Below are 16,792 nucleotides of genomic sequence, written 5' to 3' on the forward strand. Positions count from 1 at the left end.
GGGGGAGGGGAAGCAAGCTTAAAAGGCGAGAGCGAGCGGCCGCCTCAGCCCGCGCTTTTTGGCAGTTGAGGGGGCTTTGCTGACGTCACGTTCGCACCTGGGTCGGCGCGAGGCGGAAGGCCAAGGCCCGCCTACCTGCAGCGGCGGAGCCAATGGGGAAAGGCAGCTTCTGCGTTGTGCGTCGGACCCCGGGGGAGTCATGTTATGAGAGTTAACTCTGGAAATGGATTCTGGTCGAACTAAACCCCAGGAGTGAGAAGGTCACAGACCCTGTGAAGGAAAACCAAGCACAAAGGGGCAACACGCTGGGTCCATGTTTATGAATACACTGGTACCTCGGGTTACAGACGCTTCAGGTTACATATGCTTCAGGTTACAGACTCCGCTAACCCAGAAATAGTACCTCGGGTTAAGAACTTTGCTTCAGGATGAGAACAGAAATCATGCTCCGGCGGCGCGGTGGCAGCAGGAGGCCCCATTAGCTAAAGTGGTGCTTCAGGTTAAGAACAGTTTCAGGTTAAGAACGAACCTCCGGAACGAATTAAGTACTTAACCCGAGGTACCACTGTAATGTGATTGCCATGACAGCGAAGTGGAACCTCCTTGTCCAGAGGAAGTCTACCCCTGAATTCCAGGTGCTTGGAGAGCAAACAACTGCTGTTTCCCCATTCTGCTTATAGGCTCTCAGGCGCATCTGGCTGGCCAACGTGGGAAGCGGCAGCGTGATACCTCTGGACTCTGATTTCAGGCTTGATGATGCACCAGACTGGTTCTTAAATCTTCTGATAGCAGAAATTTTCTTTGGGTGGTAAAAGCAGAAAAGCCAGTTATTCGACTCTTGTGTGAGAGTAAGGGCATCAGTAAGTGTTTGATCAGAGTTTTGCCGCCTTAAACTTCACTCCCAGAGAACAAAGTTGTTAAGATATTTCCCAGAAACTAGGATTTTACCATTTCACAGTCACTTGGTAAGAATAGCGGCACAGCTTTTTCAACTGGCTCTTTGGCATATCCAAAATTTCAAGCCTGGGTGCCTTCACAGGATGACTGAGGGTTTATTTAGAAGGGCTGACTGCATCTTACTATCTTATTTCTTACTTTTGTTAGTCACTTTATATTGCCCAAAGCAACCCAGAGTGACTTACAACCAATCATCTGGTCGTGTCAGTTGGTTCAAATAGCTGTCATTGGTTAAAGTCATTATTAGAATTCAATAAACTGCCCATCTTCAAATGCTAGAATTTTTTTAGCAGCTTTGAGAGACTCGAAGGACAGTATTGTGGAATGTAAACATTGGGCCAAGCAATCCCATAGTAACCTCATGGCCATTTTAATAATGGGGTAGGCATTCATAACGCACACCAAAGCTTGTGGGTCCTTGGCTGTATGAATTCTGCTTCCAGTTCTTGAACCACGGAAAGACTTGTTCTCATCACCCATGACTGCTAAGCTTTCTCTGCTGAGGAAATTTCTCAAAAGCTGTTTAACGGTCTTGATGCACAATGTCTACCAGATCACCCCTATCCACGTGCTTATTGACATTCTCAAAGAACTCAGAATGGTTAGTTCGACAGGATGGCCTTGCAAAAGCCATGCTTGTTCTGCTCCAGCAAGACTTGTTCTTCTGCATGATTCAGAATTATATCTGTAATGCTTTCCACCACTTTTCCCAGAACAGATATTAAGCTAATGGTCTGCAGTTTCCTAGACTTTTACACAGTGATTTCTAGGATTATCAAAAGATCTAGCCAGAGACTGGTGATACAAACCATCTCAGACATTCGCGGGTGGGGAGGGGTGTGCTCTCTCGCTCCTCCCTGGTCGTCTAGTCCCTTTCAACTGCTTGGCAAGTGGGCTGGGGCACTGAGTAACCATTGGCGGGGGAAGCAGGGTAGCAGTATGCCCCACCTGCCCATGGCCCCATCAAGCCTGGCTGTGCCACTGAAGAAACTATCAAGACAATGTGCTATTAACATATAACCAGAGCAGCACATCACCTGTCCCCATTTTAATTTTTTTAGCAGCAGTAACATTCACAGCACCTGATTTCTCTGTGCACTCAATCTTCACCCCATGTTTAGTAGCTGGAGAGTCAGTGCATGGGCATTTCAGAATAATTTCTATTAAGAATAAAGGCAACTGCGCATACTTTTTTCCAAGAGAAAACAGTCTTATTTTCCAAGTTGAAGAAAACGGGTATAAGCAGCTAATTAAAATAAAATGAACATGCCCAACCGGGTCAGTGGTGCCAATGCTTTTTCAGTTAGGATAACTTATCTAAACTGCACTTTACATTTTTGCTTGCATATGTGTAGGTATCATCAAGCAGAAAAACTGCTTTATCTGTTTCAAAATCACAACAACATCCTATTTGAAGCCACAGTTAACAGTTCTCTATCTTCAATCACGATTGCAAGATTACCGCTCATGTTTCTAATCCAGCCCAGTGACAGGAAACCCAACTCCCCTTCCTCCTTTGACATTTCACATACTGTACTTCCCAGCACAGGGCATCATGGTCAGCTTATTATCTGGGGTGGGGGCTTTCTGCTTGCCAGGTGAAGGCAAACGCCTTTTCTTCACAACCACTGGTGTTCCAATGATAATACGTTTTGGGCTCACTGCAGCCTGATTAAGAAGTGGGTCCCTCAAATTCACGCTCGGATGAAATGTAGGTGTGAAAAACTGAAAGACCGCTGGTCAGACTTGTTTGGCCAACGGGTAAAAGAGGGTGAGACCTGGGAGGTCATTGCCTACAAACAAACACAGATTATGCAGCTCTTGAGGCGTTGCAATGAAACGAGACAAGGATGGGGCCCTCCTCACAGTTTACCTGAGCTGAAAGGTGATGGAACTAACTCATGTGAACATGTCTCCTAGTTGCAAGGAAGGGTAGCTAGGGATCCCCTAGGAACAGGCTTCAGTAAGCCTCAGGAGAAACTTCTGAGTTGGTGGGAGGCAGAATCAGAGGCAGTGGTTCTTTCGCTCACTGCTCACACCATTCTCTGGGCCAGGGGTCAGCAAACATTTTTAGCAGGGGGCGGTCCACTTTCCCTCAGACCTTGTGGGGGGCCGGACTATATTTTTTTTGGGGGGGTGCACAAATTCCTATGCCCCACAAATAACCCAGAAATGCATTTTAAATAAAAGCGCACATTCTACTCATGTAAAAACACACTGATTCCTGGACCATCCGCAGGCTGGATTTAGAAGGCGATTGGGCCGGATCTGGCCCCAGGTCTTAGTTTGCCTACCCATTCTCTGGACTGTGAGAGGACAGGCTGGGATGAGGGGGGGTGTTATCTTTCATGGCTGACCTATCAGGTAACATAGAGGGAGTGGATTGGTCAGGTGGGTTGCGGGGGGGGGGTTGAGCTAAAAGGTCTGGTTGGCCCCCACAGGAGCCCTATTATAATTGGTCTGTGAAACTGTCTCTCTCCCCCCCCCCCCCCCCCCCCGCTTTTCCTTAGGTGTCCCTGTGTGGGATCCTCCCATTTCCTAATGTGGGAATGACCCTGGATTCGAACTAGGGCCCCCTCTTCTATCTCAATGGGGCTCCTCCCGAAGTTCCTGACACTGGTGTAGAGGTTGATGCCCGCTGCCCTGTCTGCTGCCATGGCTGGGTGGTGTCACAGTACAGTGGCACCTCTGGTTATGTACTTAATTCGTTCCGGAGGTCCGTTCTTAACCTGAAATTGTTCTTAACCTGAAGCACCACTTTAGCTAATGGGGCCTCCCACTGCTGCCACGCTGCCGGAGCACAATTTCTGTTCTCATCCTGAAGCAAAGTTCTTAACCCGAGGTACTATTTCAGGGTTAGTGGAGTCTGTAACCTGAAGCGTATGTAACCTGAGGTACCACTGTACTTCTCTGTGGAGCACCCAGTTTGGTTTTGACTCCAGGAGTTCCCTCACTTTGGCCCCTGACATGGCCGGTGGGTCTCGAACTCGCACCTCCTGCTTCTCAAGTGATGCAGTGAGCTATGGGAGGTTGCTGTGGCTGCCTGGGTGGGTCTGTTATGCAGTGGTGGCTTAGCAGTGATTTCAGTTGAATTGGCAGCGGTTTGGATTACAGTGATCTGAGAACTTTGCTTCCAAGAAAGCTAAAAGCTCCTCATGTCATAAAACAGGATATTACTGAAGAGAAAGGGCTCATCAGCCAGTAATCATGGTCTTGTTATCTATCAGTGAACTGGTTCACACCAATTCACCTTATGTCCCTCCCATCGCTTATGGAGGTAATGATTTGGTTTGTTCATGACTTGTATTAATGTGTTTATAGTTAACTGGCGATATATAACATATTGAGCAATATTCTCCACTCCAGTTATAATAAAATGGACCACAACAAATTGGTGATGCTTTCTTTATCCATCCTTTCATTGCAGCTTCATGATGTACAGAATTATGCATGAGGTGCTTTCTAACCTGTAAAGGTAAAGGGACCCCTGACCATTAGGTCCAGTCGTGACCGACTCTGGGGTTGCGGCGCTCATCTCGCTATATTAGCTGAGGGAGTCATGTGGCCAGCATGACTAAGCCGCTTCTGGCGAACCAGAGCAGCACATGGAAACGCCGTTTACCTTCCCGCTGGAGGTATTTATTTATCTACTTGCACTTTGACGTGCTTTCGAACTGCTAGGTTGGCAGGAGAAAAGACACTCTGCGTTGGCCGGCAATCGAATCCGGGTCAACTGCTTATAAGGCAGCTATGCTCACCATTATACCACCAACGCTTACTTCTTACCTGTAAGTGCCCCCAAATGACTCCATTGCCCAAGTCCTCAGAACCCGCCCCCCGTTGCTGCCTGTCTTGCCCCCTCTTTTCCACTCCTTAGCCCAAAGGGGATGCTCCTCCCTGGATTGGCTTTGAACCCTTATCTGCGTTGTGCTGTGTGTGGCCTCTCCCTCCTTCCCGGTGTGTGCTGTGCTGCTCCGAAGCAGTACCCCCCCCCCCCCGTTTTCGAGTGGGATCCGATCACGTGCGGGCAAATAAGTGCGCATTTGGCGCTCTAGTGCAAAGCCCCACTCTCCCCCGCCCCCCCATGTGAGGTTTGGCGAGAAGAAGGCAAGTGAGCGGAAAATGCAACCGGACAGGTGCTTGGAAGGGACGGTGCCCTTGCTGGACGCAACGTCGTCTAACCTCCCTGGCCCTGCAAAGAAAGGAGTCTAACCTAACCCCCCCCCCCGCACCCCACTAACAGGCGGCAGCCGCGGGCGGGAGAGTGAAGCCTGCAGTGCTGGTCCCCTCCAAGGCCAGCTGGAAGCCTTTTGCGCGCAGGAGTGGAAGGGTGCGCGCCCCCCATCTCGCCCTTGAGAGGGTCCCAAGTCTAGAGCCTCTCTCCCTGGCGCTCTCGAGGGGCTGCCCCCGCCTTCGGCGGGGATTCCCGGCCCTGGAACCGCCCCGGGGCCCCCCACGTGTCGCTGGCGCCCCGCTCCGACGCACAAAAGGCTTGGCGCCGCCCCGAGGAAGCGAGAGTAGTCCGTACTCGCCTCTTGCGCGCTCTGATGGGGCGCTCCGCTCCGACGCCGCTCCTGCTCCTCGCCTTCCTCTTTTGGAGATGCCTCGCCGCCGGCAAGGCGGGCTGCGAAAAAGGTAAGGGGGCTGCCCCGGCAGGCGGACGGGTGGGGAGGCTTGGCCGGAGCCCGGCTGGCCCCTTAGCTCGCTCCTCTGACGACGCCCCTTTGCCCTTCTCCTCCAGGCACCTACCGGGACGCCCAGCGCCAGACTTGCAGCCCCTGCACCCCGTGCCAAGGTAGGTGTCTCCTCCCGTTCGCGATCCCCACTCCCAGCTGGCGCCTGCTGCTTCCGAAGGGGGCTTCAATTTGCAAACAGGGCGTGAGAAATCCCGAGGGGAGGTGGTGGTGGGAGAGAGAGACTGCCAGCTGATGCTCAGGACAACCCCGGAATGGCTCATGAGGAGACTCTGAGCAGGGATGAGCTGGACCAATTTCCTTTAGAAAGTGGAGTAATGCTGCCACCTGGGAAAAGGGTATCTGGACTTGCCTCTTCTGCATGATGAAATATTGGCACAACCCAGATCTTAAGAGGTTTCGTTGCTTGGGGTGGGGAACCAGGGTGCAAGGTGGGTGGAGACAGGAGTGGACAGTGAGGGGTGTGGGGAGTCCACAAGAGCTGGGCATGCACAGGAGAGGTGCAATGCAAATTTGCTTGAGAGCAGGGTAGACCGTAAGCCCTTTCGTGCATCCTCAAGGCCATGCAAACATGGGAAGAGCTGTATCACATGGCCAGTGCCACATCTAGCCCTGTATCCAGTTTTTACAGTGGCCAGATGCCCCAAAGGGATGTCTTCACAATGAGAACCTGAGCACACTTTCTCCATCTGTGATGCCCAGCAGCTGCTTTTCAGAGCCAAACCGAAGCCCTCCACCGATTTAGCAGGTCTTCCAATGCAAATCCTCAGGAATGTGATTGCAACAAAAGCCCTGCTAAAGCAGAGGGAAAAGCCCTTCATTTTAGCAGCACCTTACAGGGCATGGGCGCAGCCAGGATTTATTTTTTTTGGGGGGGGGGTAGGCGTTATGTTGGGGGGGGGGCAGAACCGAAATATCTCTGATGCAATTGGTCAGTTAGTTAAGTATTTATATTTATTTACTTGGTTTAGGAGCTGCAGCTGCCCCCACCCCAGCTATGCCCATGTTGCAGGTTGCTTTGACAAATAAATTTATTAGTTTTCCAATATTAACCCAATTATACAAATGCCAATGAATTCAATTTAATTAAAGAGGTTTCCCGCGGACCGCATTTGACACATTCATATTCTTATCGTTCAAAGCGCCTTGCCCCTGACATCATTGTGATGCCAGGTGATTGACAGGTGGGTGGCCCCTCCCACTTGTCAGATTAACTAGTAACCAAGGGTACTAGTTAGTGGAGGCCAGAAAGGCTCTCTTCCAGACACCTTGTCATGCAGACCCCACCTGCTTGCCTCCAGAACTCCTCCTTTGACTCAGTTGCCAGTTCGTGTGGCCACAGCTGCTTGATGGAGCCAATGCCCCCCTCTTCTGGTATAATGTGGACCTCTAAAAATGCATTAACTCTTTAGACAAATATCAGTATGAGCGACGCTGCTCGGAAGACTCCGACGCTGTCTGCAAATGCGCCCCTGAATATGAATGTGGAGATCTAGAGTGCGGCAGCTGCATCTGTGGTATTGGAGAGGAGTGGAACGGAGCAGGTGAGGGCTTAGGATGGGTAGGAATGCGTCAAAGACTGGAGGTGTGTGCATGATGTGGCACTGTTGGCGGAGAGACCCTCATGTCACAGACAGGTTGGGTGGGCAGAAAGGTCTCTCTTTGGTTGCTGTGCTTCTGGGGTGCTAGAGGGAGGGAAAGACCCTTTGGAGAGATAGAGGAAAGAGGCATGGGGTGGGGAAGGGTGTCTGGCTGACAGAAGATGGAGAAGGGGAGGCTGACTTGGAGGGTGCAAAGGGGCGGATGGGGAACAGAAGGGAGAGGTGCCTGGAAATAAACTTGGGCTGTCCCCAGGTTATGGGCTGTTTCCTGCCATCTCTGGGCACCTTCTTTTGAGGCTTTGGAACATGAAGAAAAGGTGCCGCAGAAATAAGAGAAAGGAATGTGTCCGAGGCTCCACCTCCTCCATCAACAACATCTCACCCCCAATGCTGCCCCCTCACTTTCCAGTGACACCTTACAAGTGTTCTCTGAGAATCTAGTGACCCTGTTGAATATTAGTCAGCAAAGAGGTGCTTTCTGTTTTAGACGAAACGACATGTTATAGGGCCAAATTAAACCATTTCCCCAACCGAGAAGAATTCTAAGGCATCAAAATATATGGGAAATAATGTTACAGGCCTTCCTTGCCAGCAGAGGGGGTAGAGGTTTTCAAGCTCTTGTAAGCTTGGTGAGTTTGGGAGTCCGTTCCACCAGGCCAGAGGGCAGGGCTGGGTTTGTTGTCTCACTTCCATTAAGTAACCCCCACCTGTTCCTCAAAGGTTGCCAAGAGTGTCCTGAAGGGAAGTTTAAGGCCTGGATATCTGGCAAATGCCAAAACTGGACACAGTAAGTCCTTTAAAAAACCCAGCAAAAACATTTTTTCTCTCAGTATCATAGTTGCTGGTGTGTGTTTTAATGGGACTTTGTGATTGCCTGCAGATGTCCAGCTAATCAGATCTCAATTCCTGGGACGGCGAAAACTGATGTGGTTTGCAACACGACAACAGAAGGCCCTACAAAACCCCCGACTTGGCCGGTTTTAACGAAGGAGACAGGTGAGGGTTTGCTGCATCTCTCTAAGTGCTGAACGACCAGCAGCTTGGCAGACGTCACTCAGAGGGCTTTGCTCTCTAGGCAGAGGAGGGTGGCAAACGGAAATAAGGGCAAGTCACCCTCTACTGTGTGTCACACTAATAGTCACTGATGGAAATGCTTGTGATCGACATTGGAGACCTGGCTTCTCTCTCTCGAGGGAGGAGAATAACATTTGCTAGAACACTCAGTTGATGCACAGTCATTTTGCAGCTTGGTTTGGGGGGATTTATTTTTGGCAGCTGTTCTAGTTTCTGAATTGCTGGGTTTGACTATGAGCCGCTTCAAGGACCCTAACTGGGTGGAAGACGTATTATTACATTTTTTGTTTAGCTTCTAGACTTGTAAATCATCCTATTTCTACATCTCTTCTTTGTCTGCTGCTCCTGCCTCTCATTCTTCTGCCTTCACAGCCTCCTCTGACTCAGCTCTCGGGTGCCTTTCTGCATGCAGTGGCATAGCTAGCCGCTCGGGTGCCTGGTGTGGGGGCATGTCCTGCAGCCGGGGGCAGGGTGATCCACCCATGGGGGCAGGGCAAGCCTCTCCGACGCTGTAGGGCGGCTGAGGGAGAGGCAGTAGGCAGAGGCAAAACCCATGCTGCCATTTTAGGCAGCACAGAACCTGAAGGCGCTTAAGCCACCACATCACTCCTAAAGTTTTGTGAGCCCAATTTTTTTTAAAACTCATTTTGTCACCCCCCCCCCCCAGTGATGACACCTGGGGCGGTCCGCACCACCCACACCCCCTTCCTCCGCCACTGTCCTCATGGCCAGAAACAGTGAACACTGGTCCTCAGCTATCCTTGGTCACCCTGAAGCCCCCTCAGTTGACATTCTCACATGCCCAGCACGACCACCTCTTTTCACCCTGGAGGTCATAGCGACACATACCGTATTTTTTGCCCTATAAGACGCACCAGACCATAAGACGCACATAGTTTTCGGAAGAGGGGAAAAAAAATTCTGAATCCCAGAAGCCAGGACAGCCAGCGGGATCGCAGCGCAGCGATCCCGCTGGCTGTCCTGGCTTATGGGATAGCCACGCGCAGCCTCTCCCGGGGGCAAGGGAAGGGGAGCCTTCATCCCTTGTCCAGGAGAGGCTGCACACAGCTAAGGCTCCCCCAAGAGCCGCGCTCCCTTTAAAGAGCAAGCGGAACGTGTGTGCGGCTCTTGGGGGCTTTCCCCCGCTCCACGCAGCTCTTTAAAGGGGGTGCTGAGCAGAGCCTCCCGCCTGCATTCGCTCCATAAGACGCACACACATTTCCCCTTACTTTTTAGGAGGGGAAAAGTGCGTCTTATAGAGTGAAAAATACAGTACCTGAAATGTTCAAAACTCCACGCTTAGGGTGATGATGAGTTTCCATTGTGGGCTGTAAGAACAGAAAAAATGTTTGCTTCATTCAGGAGTTCAAGTGAGGGCCAGGTACCCATCCGTTCCGAGGCAAAATACAACACCAGCCTCACAGCCTTCTAGAGGCTGCCCGCTTTGAAATAATGACATCCATTGTTTTGGTACACAATTAGTTATCTCCACCTCTCCTGGAATGAGTGACATTTTCTTGGTAGATAGATGTGCTTGCCTCTGAGCATTTTGTTACAGCCACATCCTGGGTTGGAGGTCTCGGACTCCTTTGTGCCTCCATCTTGGACAAAGTGGTGCCACTGCTGGGCACCTGGTGGACTGGGCGGGTACTGCCAGGCACCCGGTGCTAGAGATCCCAGAGCTCTTCCCAGGCAGCAGGCCTGTTCCCCTATGCAGAGCTGGAGTACCTGGTTTTCTCCTTAGGCCTCGGATAACGTGGATATTTCTTCCTAATACTTGTTCTAAATGTAGGTTTAGTACTACTTGTCCTGGGGCAAGTATTCAGTGGTGAAGGAAGGCTTTTCAGCCTTGTTCTCCTGAGCCCAAGCACACCTATAGGACTTCCTACAGGAGCTCGGCTTAGTTTTGGGGCTACTTCTGAGGGATGCCTTCTCCTTGTTTTCAGAGCAGGACAGCCATCTGGTCCCCATCAGCATCGCCTTGGCAGTAGCCTTGCTTCTGTGCATGCTGTTCCTGGTGCTCTTTTGCATCATCTTCAGATCCTGGGCTCGAGAGAAGTTCCCGGCTGTGATCCTGAAAGGTAAGACCAAGGCGCGATCCTCTGCCAGGAACCTGCTCTCTGTTCCCCCCTCACACACCACTTTGCCGTGGAGCATCACCAATGGGGTGCTTTGTCCAGGGTGAGTGGGGGTCCCCATTGCAGCCATTCAGCATTCCTGGGTCACTGCAGCCTTTTGGTTTTCTGGCCATGCAAACCCTGGCTGGTGAAAGGGCTGGACTTTCTTTCTTTCAGGATTCAGAAAGACAAGCCCTGTGTTGTTTTTTTAACCTCCCAGGTTGCGGGTTCAGCTGGTCTCCTAGCAGCTCAGGGCTCCCAGGAGGAAAAAAAGATACTTTGGAGAGCCGAACAGTGGAATGGTCTTCCTTGGGAGGTTGTGGACTCTCCTTCCTTGGAGGTTTTTAAGCAGAGGTTGGATAGCCGTCGGATGCTTTAGCTGCAATGCAGAGGGTTGGACTAGATGGCCCTTGGGGTCCCTTCCACCTCTACAGTTCTATGACACTTGAAATAAGCTTTAGTCTAGGCCTGATGCATCTAGGAAGAAAAGCTTTCCTTGGGGCCGTTTTTTTTCCTGAAATATGTTGGGCCTGGAATAAATATTATTTCATTTTTTTAAAAAAGTATTTTTATTACGTTTTCAACAAAAGTAACAACAACAAAAATAAAAAAACAAACAGTAACAAATGCAATAACATCCACAAACAAAGAAAATTATACATAAAACCATATCAATTCCATAAAGTGGGATTCTCCGAATCCCTTGACTTCCCTCCCCTGCCCTCCATTCCTGGTTCCCTAAATTTCTTATCAAATGCATATCATTACTACTCCAATTTTTTTCTAACCTCAGATTTCCTATACTATTTCTAAAATTACAAGTATTCTTAAAATCCTGCCAATGTATGTATCTGTTTACAATACTTTTGCAAATACATAATGAACATTTCCAATTCTTTTTAAAATTTATTGTCATCTTGATTTCTGAGCTTTCCAGTTAGTTTTGCCATTTCAGCATAGTCCATTAACTTGGTTTGCCACTCTTCTTTAGTGGGGACTGCTTCTTCTTTCCATCTTTGGCCTAACATCACTCAAGCGGCCATCGTAGTATACATAAACATTTTTTTTCCTGATCTTTTGAAATTTCTACTCCTACAATACCTAATAGAAAGGCTTCTGCTTTTTAAATAAAGGTTATTCTAAACATTTTTTCCCCCATTTCATTATATATCATTTCTTAATTTTTTTTAACCTTCATACACTCCCACCACATATGATAAAACGTACCCTCTGTTTCTTTACATTTCCAACACTTAAATGTTATTTCAAATGCCTGGAGTTTCTCTCTTGCTTTCTTTTTTATTTTTTGTTTTCATAATAATATTTATCAGTTTTCAATTACAGCCCAATAGTTCATTATAATAATACCAATGTATAATACAATTATTACCAATCGTTCAAATACCAAATTGTGCTAGATTTGATGGTTTGATGATTTTATTTCTGCATTCCATAATCTTATTAATTTCAATTACATACTGGTCATAATAATAATCCCTTATACAACAACAGCAATATTAATAACTTCTATTTGTGTGGACACATTAAATGATTTATAAAACTACAAGTGAGGAACTCAAACTATATCCTTGTTCTTGCTGTGTGTGGCAATTATTTTGTCCATGGTGTTTCTTCCTGTCCTTGTAAGATGTCATGTCTTTATTTCCCCTGGTTGTTGCTGTTATCCATCATGCCTTGGGCAGAGCTGATAGCCCATTGTTGTTTCAGAGATTTCTCTGTCTCTCTGTCCCGTGCTTCATTGTTTTGCAACTTTAACAACAGCTGCAAAAGTCACTCTGTCCCAGTCAATATTACCTGTTGTCACCATTTCCCCTCTCAGCCTGGGAGGAAGAGCGGTATGTCAAACTGCAGATGACTCAGTAAAGAACCTTATCAGTCCCTTGGCAGTTCACAGACTCCTTTCATCCTTCCTTCCAACTGTATATGTGCAATTATACTTCCAATTATATTAAATTCCAGTTCGTAAATAATAAAGGATGGGGAAGAGTCAGCTCTAAGTTTCCATTGTAAACCTTTTGCAATATAGAGCTTCCCTCCCTTTTCCTTTTTTTACACACACAGTTCTGTTTGATATTATATTCTATATTTATAATCCAATTTTTTCCATCCTTGCATGTACAAATATAGCTTGAACTAACAGTCAGAGCATGGTTGCTGAATCATAAATGTAGAGAATAAAATTTTAAGTAAAGAAACCATAGGCTCCCCTCCCCCCCCACCGTCTCTTGCACCAAATGAAGTTTTATTTCAAATTCAAACCTTAAAGTCCTTGTAGTTGTTTATGTTCCGCAGTTTGTGATCTCATCTTTGCTAGTACAACGCCTGTACTTTAGTCCAATTAAGCTCTAATTAAGGGGAGAACCTCTGCTTCTTAATGGGTTTTCAGCAGACGAAGTACTTTTGCACTCAGCGTCTCCTTGCCTCCCGCAATCCATGCCGGAGTGAGAGCCAGGTACCAAGACGAATTGTGAGTGAAGCCCATTCCTCCGTCCCTGGGGGAATTTGCAAGGATAATTACCCTCCTTGTTTTTCCTTCGCCAACAAATTCCCGCTGTCGTGGGGGCTGCCTCCATTAAGGCAGAGTGGAACCGGAAGCTATCTCTCTCTCTCTCTCCTTCCTAACCAAGAGCTGAGCCACCCTAACCACATCTTGGTCACCCAAGGGATATGTCCCCAACCCCACAGGAGCACGGAATGTGGTAGTGAGCCCAGAGCTCATCTGCCTGAAAACCTCTGCTTTCTAAAAACAAAAACAGGATTAGCATATTCGGGGCCACCAAGACACATCTGGAAGGATGTGGGCTTATTTTTCAGAATCCGCCGAAGTCAAAACAGGGTGTCTGAAAATGGCTTTCAGAGCCTGGAGTGGGGGCTAGGGAGGCCTCGTTGCTCTGCAGAGCTGCACCTCTCCCTCCGCACGACTGCCACACCAGACTTGTGCAAAATTAGCCCAAATCGCAGGATATGCGGTGCAAAATAGGGAGGGGAAACCCATCACATTACTTTGCTCAATACATGTCGGCTGCAGACATCAGCACTTCTCAGCGGTTGGGCAACTGATGTGCAGGCAGAAGGTCCCAGCTGCAACCTCCGGCAGCTGCCGCTTCTTGCTTTCTGTGCTTCGGTGGAGAATTTTTAAATTTTAGCTGAGAATAGCCACCACCCAAGGGCCTGCCTCTGCCTGACCTGGTCCCCCGGTCACTTCTTCCTTCAGGGCCACTGGAGGGCTGTGCTTTGACCCTGTAAGGCACCTCTGGCCTTGCGGCCCAGAGAGGTCACCTCCTTCCCTGTTTCACTTCAGCCTCCACATAGCAACATGGCCCTGCCTGTCCGTGTTTTTAGCCAAGGACTGTAGTCAGAGCTGTGGTTACTGAATGAGCTGCTTGGACACCAGTGGAAAGGAATCTCCGGCAACTTAAAGGGCTGCTGTTTCCCTCTTCCCTTTCGTTCATTTTCCCTGCCGCTGTCTTATTTCCTAGGCAGAACGATTCCATATGAAAAGACAATTATGGGAGAAACCTCACCATGACTGTACTCTCTCTCACTTTGTGTTATGTCACACCGCCTACAGCAGCTGTTTTATGACGTGTGCCCCCAGCGCTTTCAAAAATGTGCCCCCCTGGTCCAAAAAGGTGGGCGACTTCTGCCTTTCAGCCTGCCTCTCTGCTTGAGTCAGAAAAGCCACATCAGTCACTCTCTAAATGTTGTGGGGTCCTCATCGAGCTGTGAAGCCAGATACCAGCACACATTTGTCATTTTTTGGTAGAAAGGAGCCCTTTTCCACTTGCGGCCTCACCACCGCATAGGTTGGGGATGTGGTGGCCCGTGAAGGCCTTCCTCATGTCTAGCCAAAGCCTCCATTTAACTCTGGGGCATTTGGGAAGCTGGTTTTGGATTTGAAGAGTGCTGAGGTGGCTTTGAAGCCGATCTCTTGAGGTTAGCAGGGATTTCTTTTTAAACAAAAAACAAAATTCTCTCACCCACCCCACATTTGTGCCGAAAGACAAATGAAGGGGTGGGTGGGGAGGCTTTTCACATGGTCAGTAGTGGCCCTGGCAGGGGTGGCAGCAGCAAGGTTGAGTTTTTGTTTTTGAAGAAAGGCGGTGGCTCTGTGGCAGAACACCTGCTTGGCTTGCAGAAGGTCCCATTCTCTATTCCTAGCAACACCTCCAGTTAAGGCTGCAAAATGGCCTGGGCCCGAGACCCTCACTGCTTGTCAGTACAGCCAGCCCTGAGCTAGATGAACAGGAGCTTCAGCACAGAAGGCGCAAACTGGGAATGGAAATCAGATTCTATCCACAGAATAGGAACTGGGGGGCAGCTGTGCAAATCACTCGCCTGTTTCTCTCTCCCCCCCCCCCCCACTAGTGCCGCTTGGACAGTTGGCCCAGGAGGTGGATGACTGCAGCTACCGCTACCCGGAGGAAGAAGAGGGAGGAAGCAACGAAACAGCAGGGCTGACAGGGCAGCTCATGGAAAAAATCCCTTAGTGAGCCCCGGTGCCCAGGATGCTTCTGAAGATGCGACCTCTGATGGGAGTTTGGGGAGGGTCAAAAGCATCCAGCCTGTCTTCCCATTGCTTTGGCCTTTATTATTATTTTATTTTTGATGTGGGGTGCAGGGGAGGGAGCTGGGGAAATGGCCCTTAGGCTGACACCTGCACTGCAACTGCCCTTTCCTATTTGAGCGCATGGCGAAAACCCGCCAGTAGCCCTGACCGACCCAAGCAGTAGGTTTTAAGTGGGGAGGACAGAGCAGCGGCCCAACTCTCTCTTCCCCCAGGGCTGCACTCTATCCAATGAGGGTCTGCCCCTTCTGACAGTTGCTTTTATCACTAGGTGTTTTAAGCTGAGGCACCGACATTTCTTGGGCTGAGCTGGCCCGGCAGACCTCCTCTCTTCACCCCATCCCAGCAGAGCTAAAGCCCCCGAGACCCCAGTGAAGACCATAACTTATCTTACAGTTCCCAGACCCGGCCTCCCTACCTCCCACTTTACCATTTTTGCTCAGGGTTACACAGATGACTCACAGCGGTGTGCTCTGCACTCTTTCCTTAACGTGGAGCGGCTGTGGTGACCGTGCCGACGGAAACTTCTGTGACGAACTGAGGTTTGAGGTCTTTGATCTGCAAAGGGCACCCAGGCTGGTGAACTGCCTTCTTCCACCCTTGCTCTGCTTGCCTCTTGAAGGATGTGCTATTGCCACATTGGGGGTGTGTGTGTGTGTGTGTGTGTGTGTGTGTATGTATGCGTGTGTGTGTGTGTGTGTGTGTGTGTGTATGTATGTATGCGTGTGTGTGTAGAAGGCAGAGATCCGGGACCTGGTTTCTCTCCATGCTACCAACTGCTGGGGATGGAAAATGCTAAAACAGAATATGAATAGGTGCACCTGTTATCAGCTGCATATATAACCCCCTCTGGAAAGAGTTTGTCCTGCTCAAGGCAAAGTCCAGTGGCTCCTGCTTTAAGAGATAAAGGTAAAGGGAGCCCTGACCATTAGGTCCAGTCGTGGCCGACTCTGGGGTTGTGGCGCTCATCTCGCTTTATTGGCCGAGGGAGATGGCGTACAGCTTCCGGGTCATCTGGCCAGCATGACTAAGCTGCTTCTGGCGAACCAGAGCAGCGCATGGAAACGCTGTTTACCTTCCCGCCGGAGCGGTACCTATTTATCTACTTGCACTTTGATGTGCTTTCGAACTGCTAGGTTGGCAGGAGCAGGGACTGAGGAACGGGAGCTCACCCCGTTGCGGGGATTCAAACCACTGACCTTCTGATCGGCAAGCCCTAGGCCCAGTGGTTTAACCCACAGTGCCACCCGCGTCCCTGCTTTAAGAGATACTCACTGACAAACCCAACACCAGGCGCACAAGACAGTTGAGCCAGAGTTGCAAGATGCTCAAGATCAGGCAGGGTGTAAACCAGAGAGAGGAACCAAATGTGTCTCTGGCCTCCTTTGTACAAGAGGTTGCATTCCAGCCGTGCTAAAAGTCTCCTTTCTCCAATATCTAGCTAGAGAAGTCACGACCGCAGCCCCAGCATAGGACTTTAGGTAGAACAAGGCTGGCAAAGGGTGTTGCCTGGAGGGACACAGTCTGCTGTGAGCCTGGGATGCTCCTTATTCCTCTTCTAGATTAATGGCACTTAGCTATATTAATTTTGCCTTGCCGAGTTCAGTGAAACTTGCTCTCCCTAGGTGGGAGCCCTACAATCCCTAGCCAACCTAGAAGCAGCAGGAAATGGGTGCTGTGGTTTGGATCCCTAGATTGCAAAAAAAAAAAACACAACCCAAACCCAAACAGTTGTTGTTTATGGGTGGCTGTAGCGACACA

At 49.4% G+C, this 16,792-nt stretch overlaps 1 protein-coding gene and 1 non-coding gene across 2 annotated transcripts; one reads left to right on the plus strand and one right to left on the minus strand.

Moving 5' to 3' along the window:
- Positions 1-4,660: 4,660 nt before the first annotated feature.
- On the minus strand, positions 4,661-4,732 carry TRNAI-UAU (transfer RNA isoleucine (anticodon UAU)). Its single transcript has one exon. It is a non-coding gene; the product is annotated as a tRNA-Ile (tRNA).
- Positions 4,733-5,027: 295 nt separating this feature from the next.
- On the plus strand, positions 5,028-15,703 carry TNFRSF9 (TNF receptor superfamily member 9). The gene is made up of 7 exons (XM_028740510.2): positions 5,028-5,592; positions 5,699-5,752; positions 7,064-7,195; positions 7,973-8,039; positions 8,133-8,248; positions 10,273-10,407; positions 14,833-15,703. Exons 1-7 carry the CDS (start codon positions 5,505-5,507, stop codon positions 14,952-14,954), a joined length of 714 nt encoding a protein of 237 aa, XP_028596343.2. The 5' UTR covers positions 5,028-5,504; the 3' UTR covers positions 14,955-15,703.
- The last annotated feature ends 1,089 nt before the right edge of the window (positions 15,704-16,792 follow it).

The sequence above is a fragment of the Podarcis muralis genome, chromosome 7 (assembly GCF_964188315.1).
Source record: "Podarcis muralis chromosome 7, rPodMur119.hap1.1, whole genome shotgun sequence".
NCBI lineage: Eukaryota > Metazoa > Chordata > Lepidosauria > Squamata > Lacertidae > Podarcis > Podarcis muralis.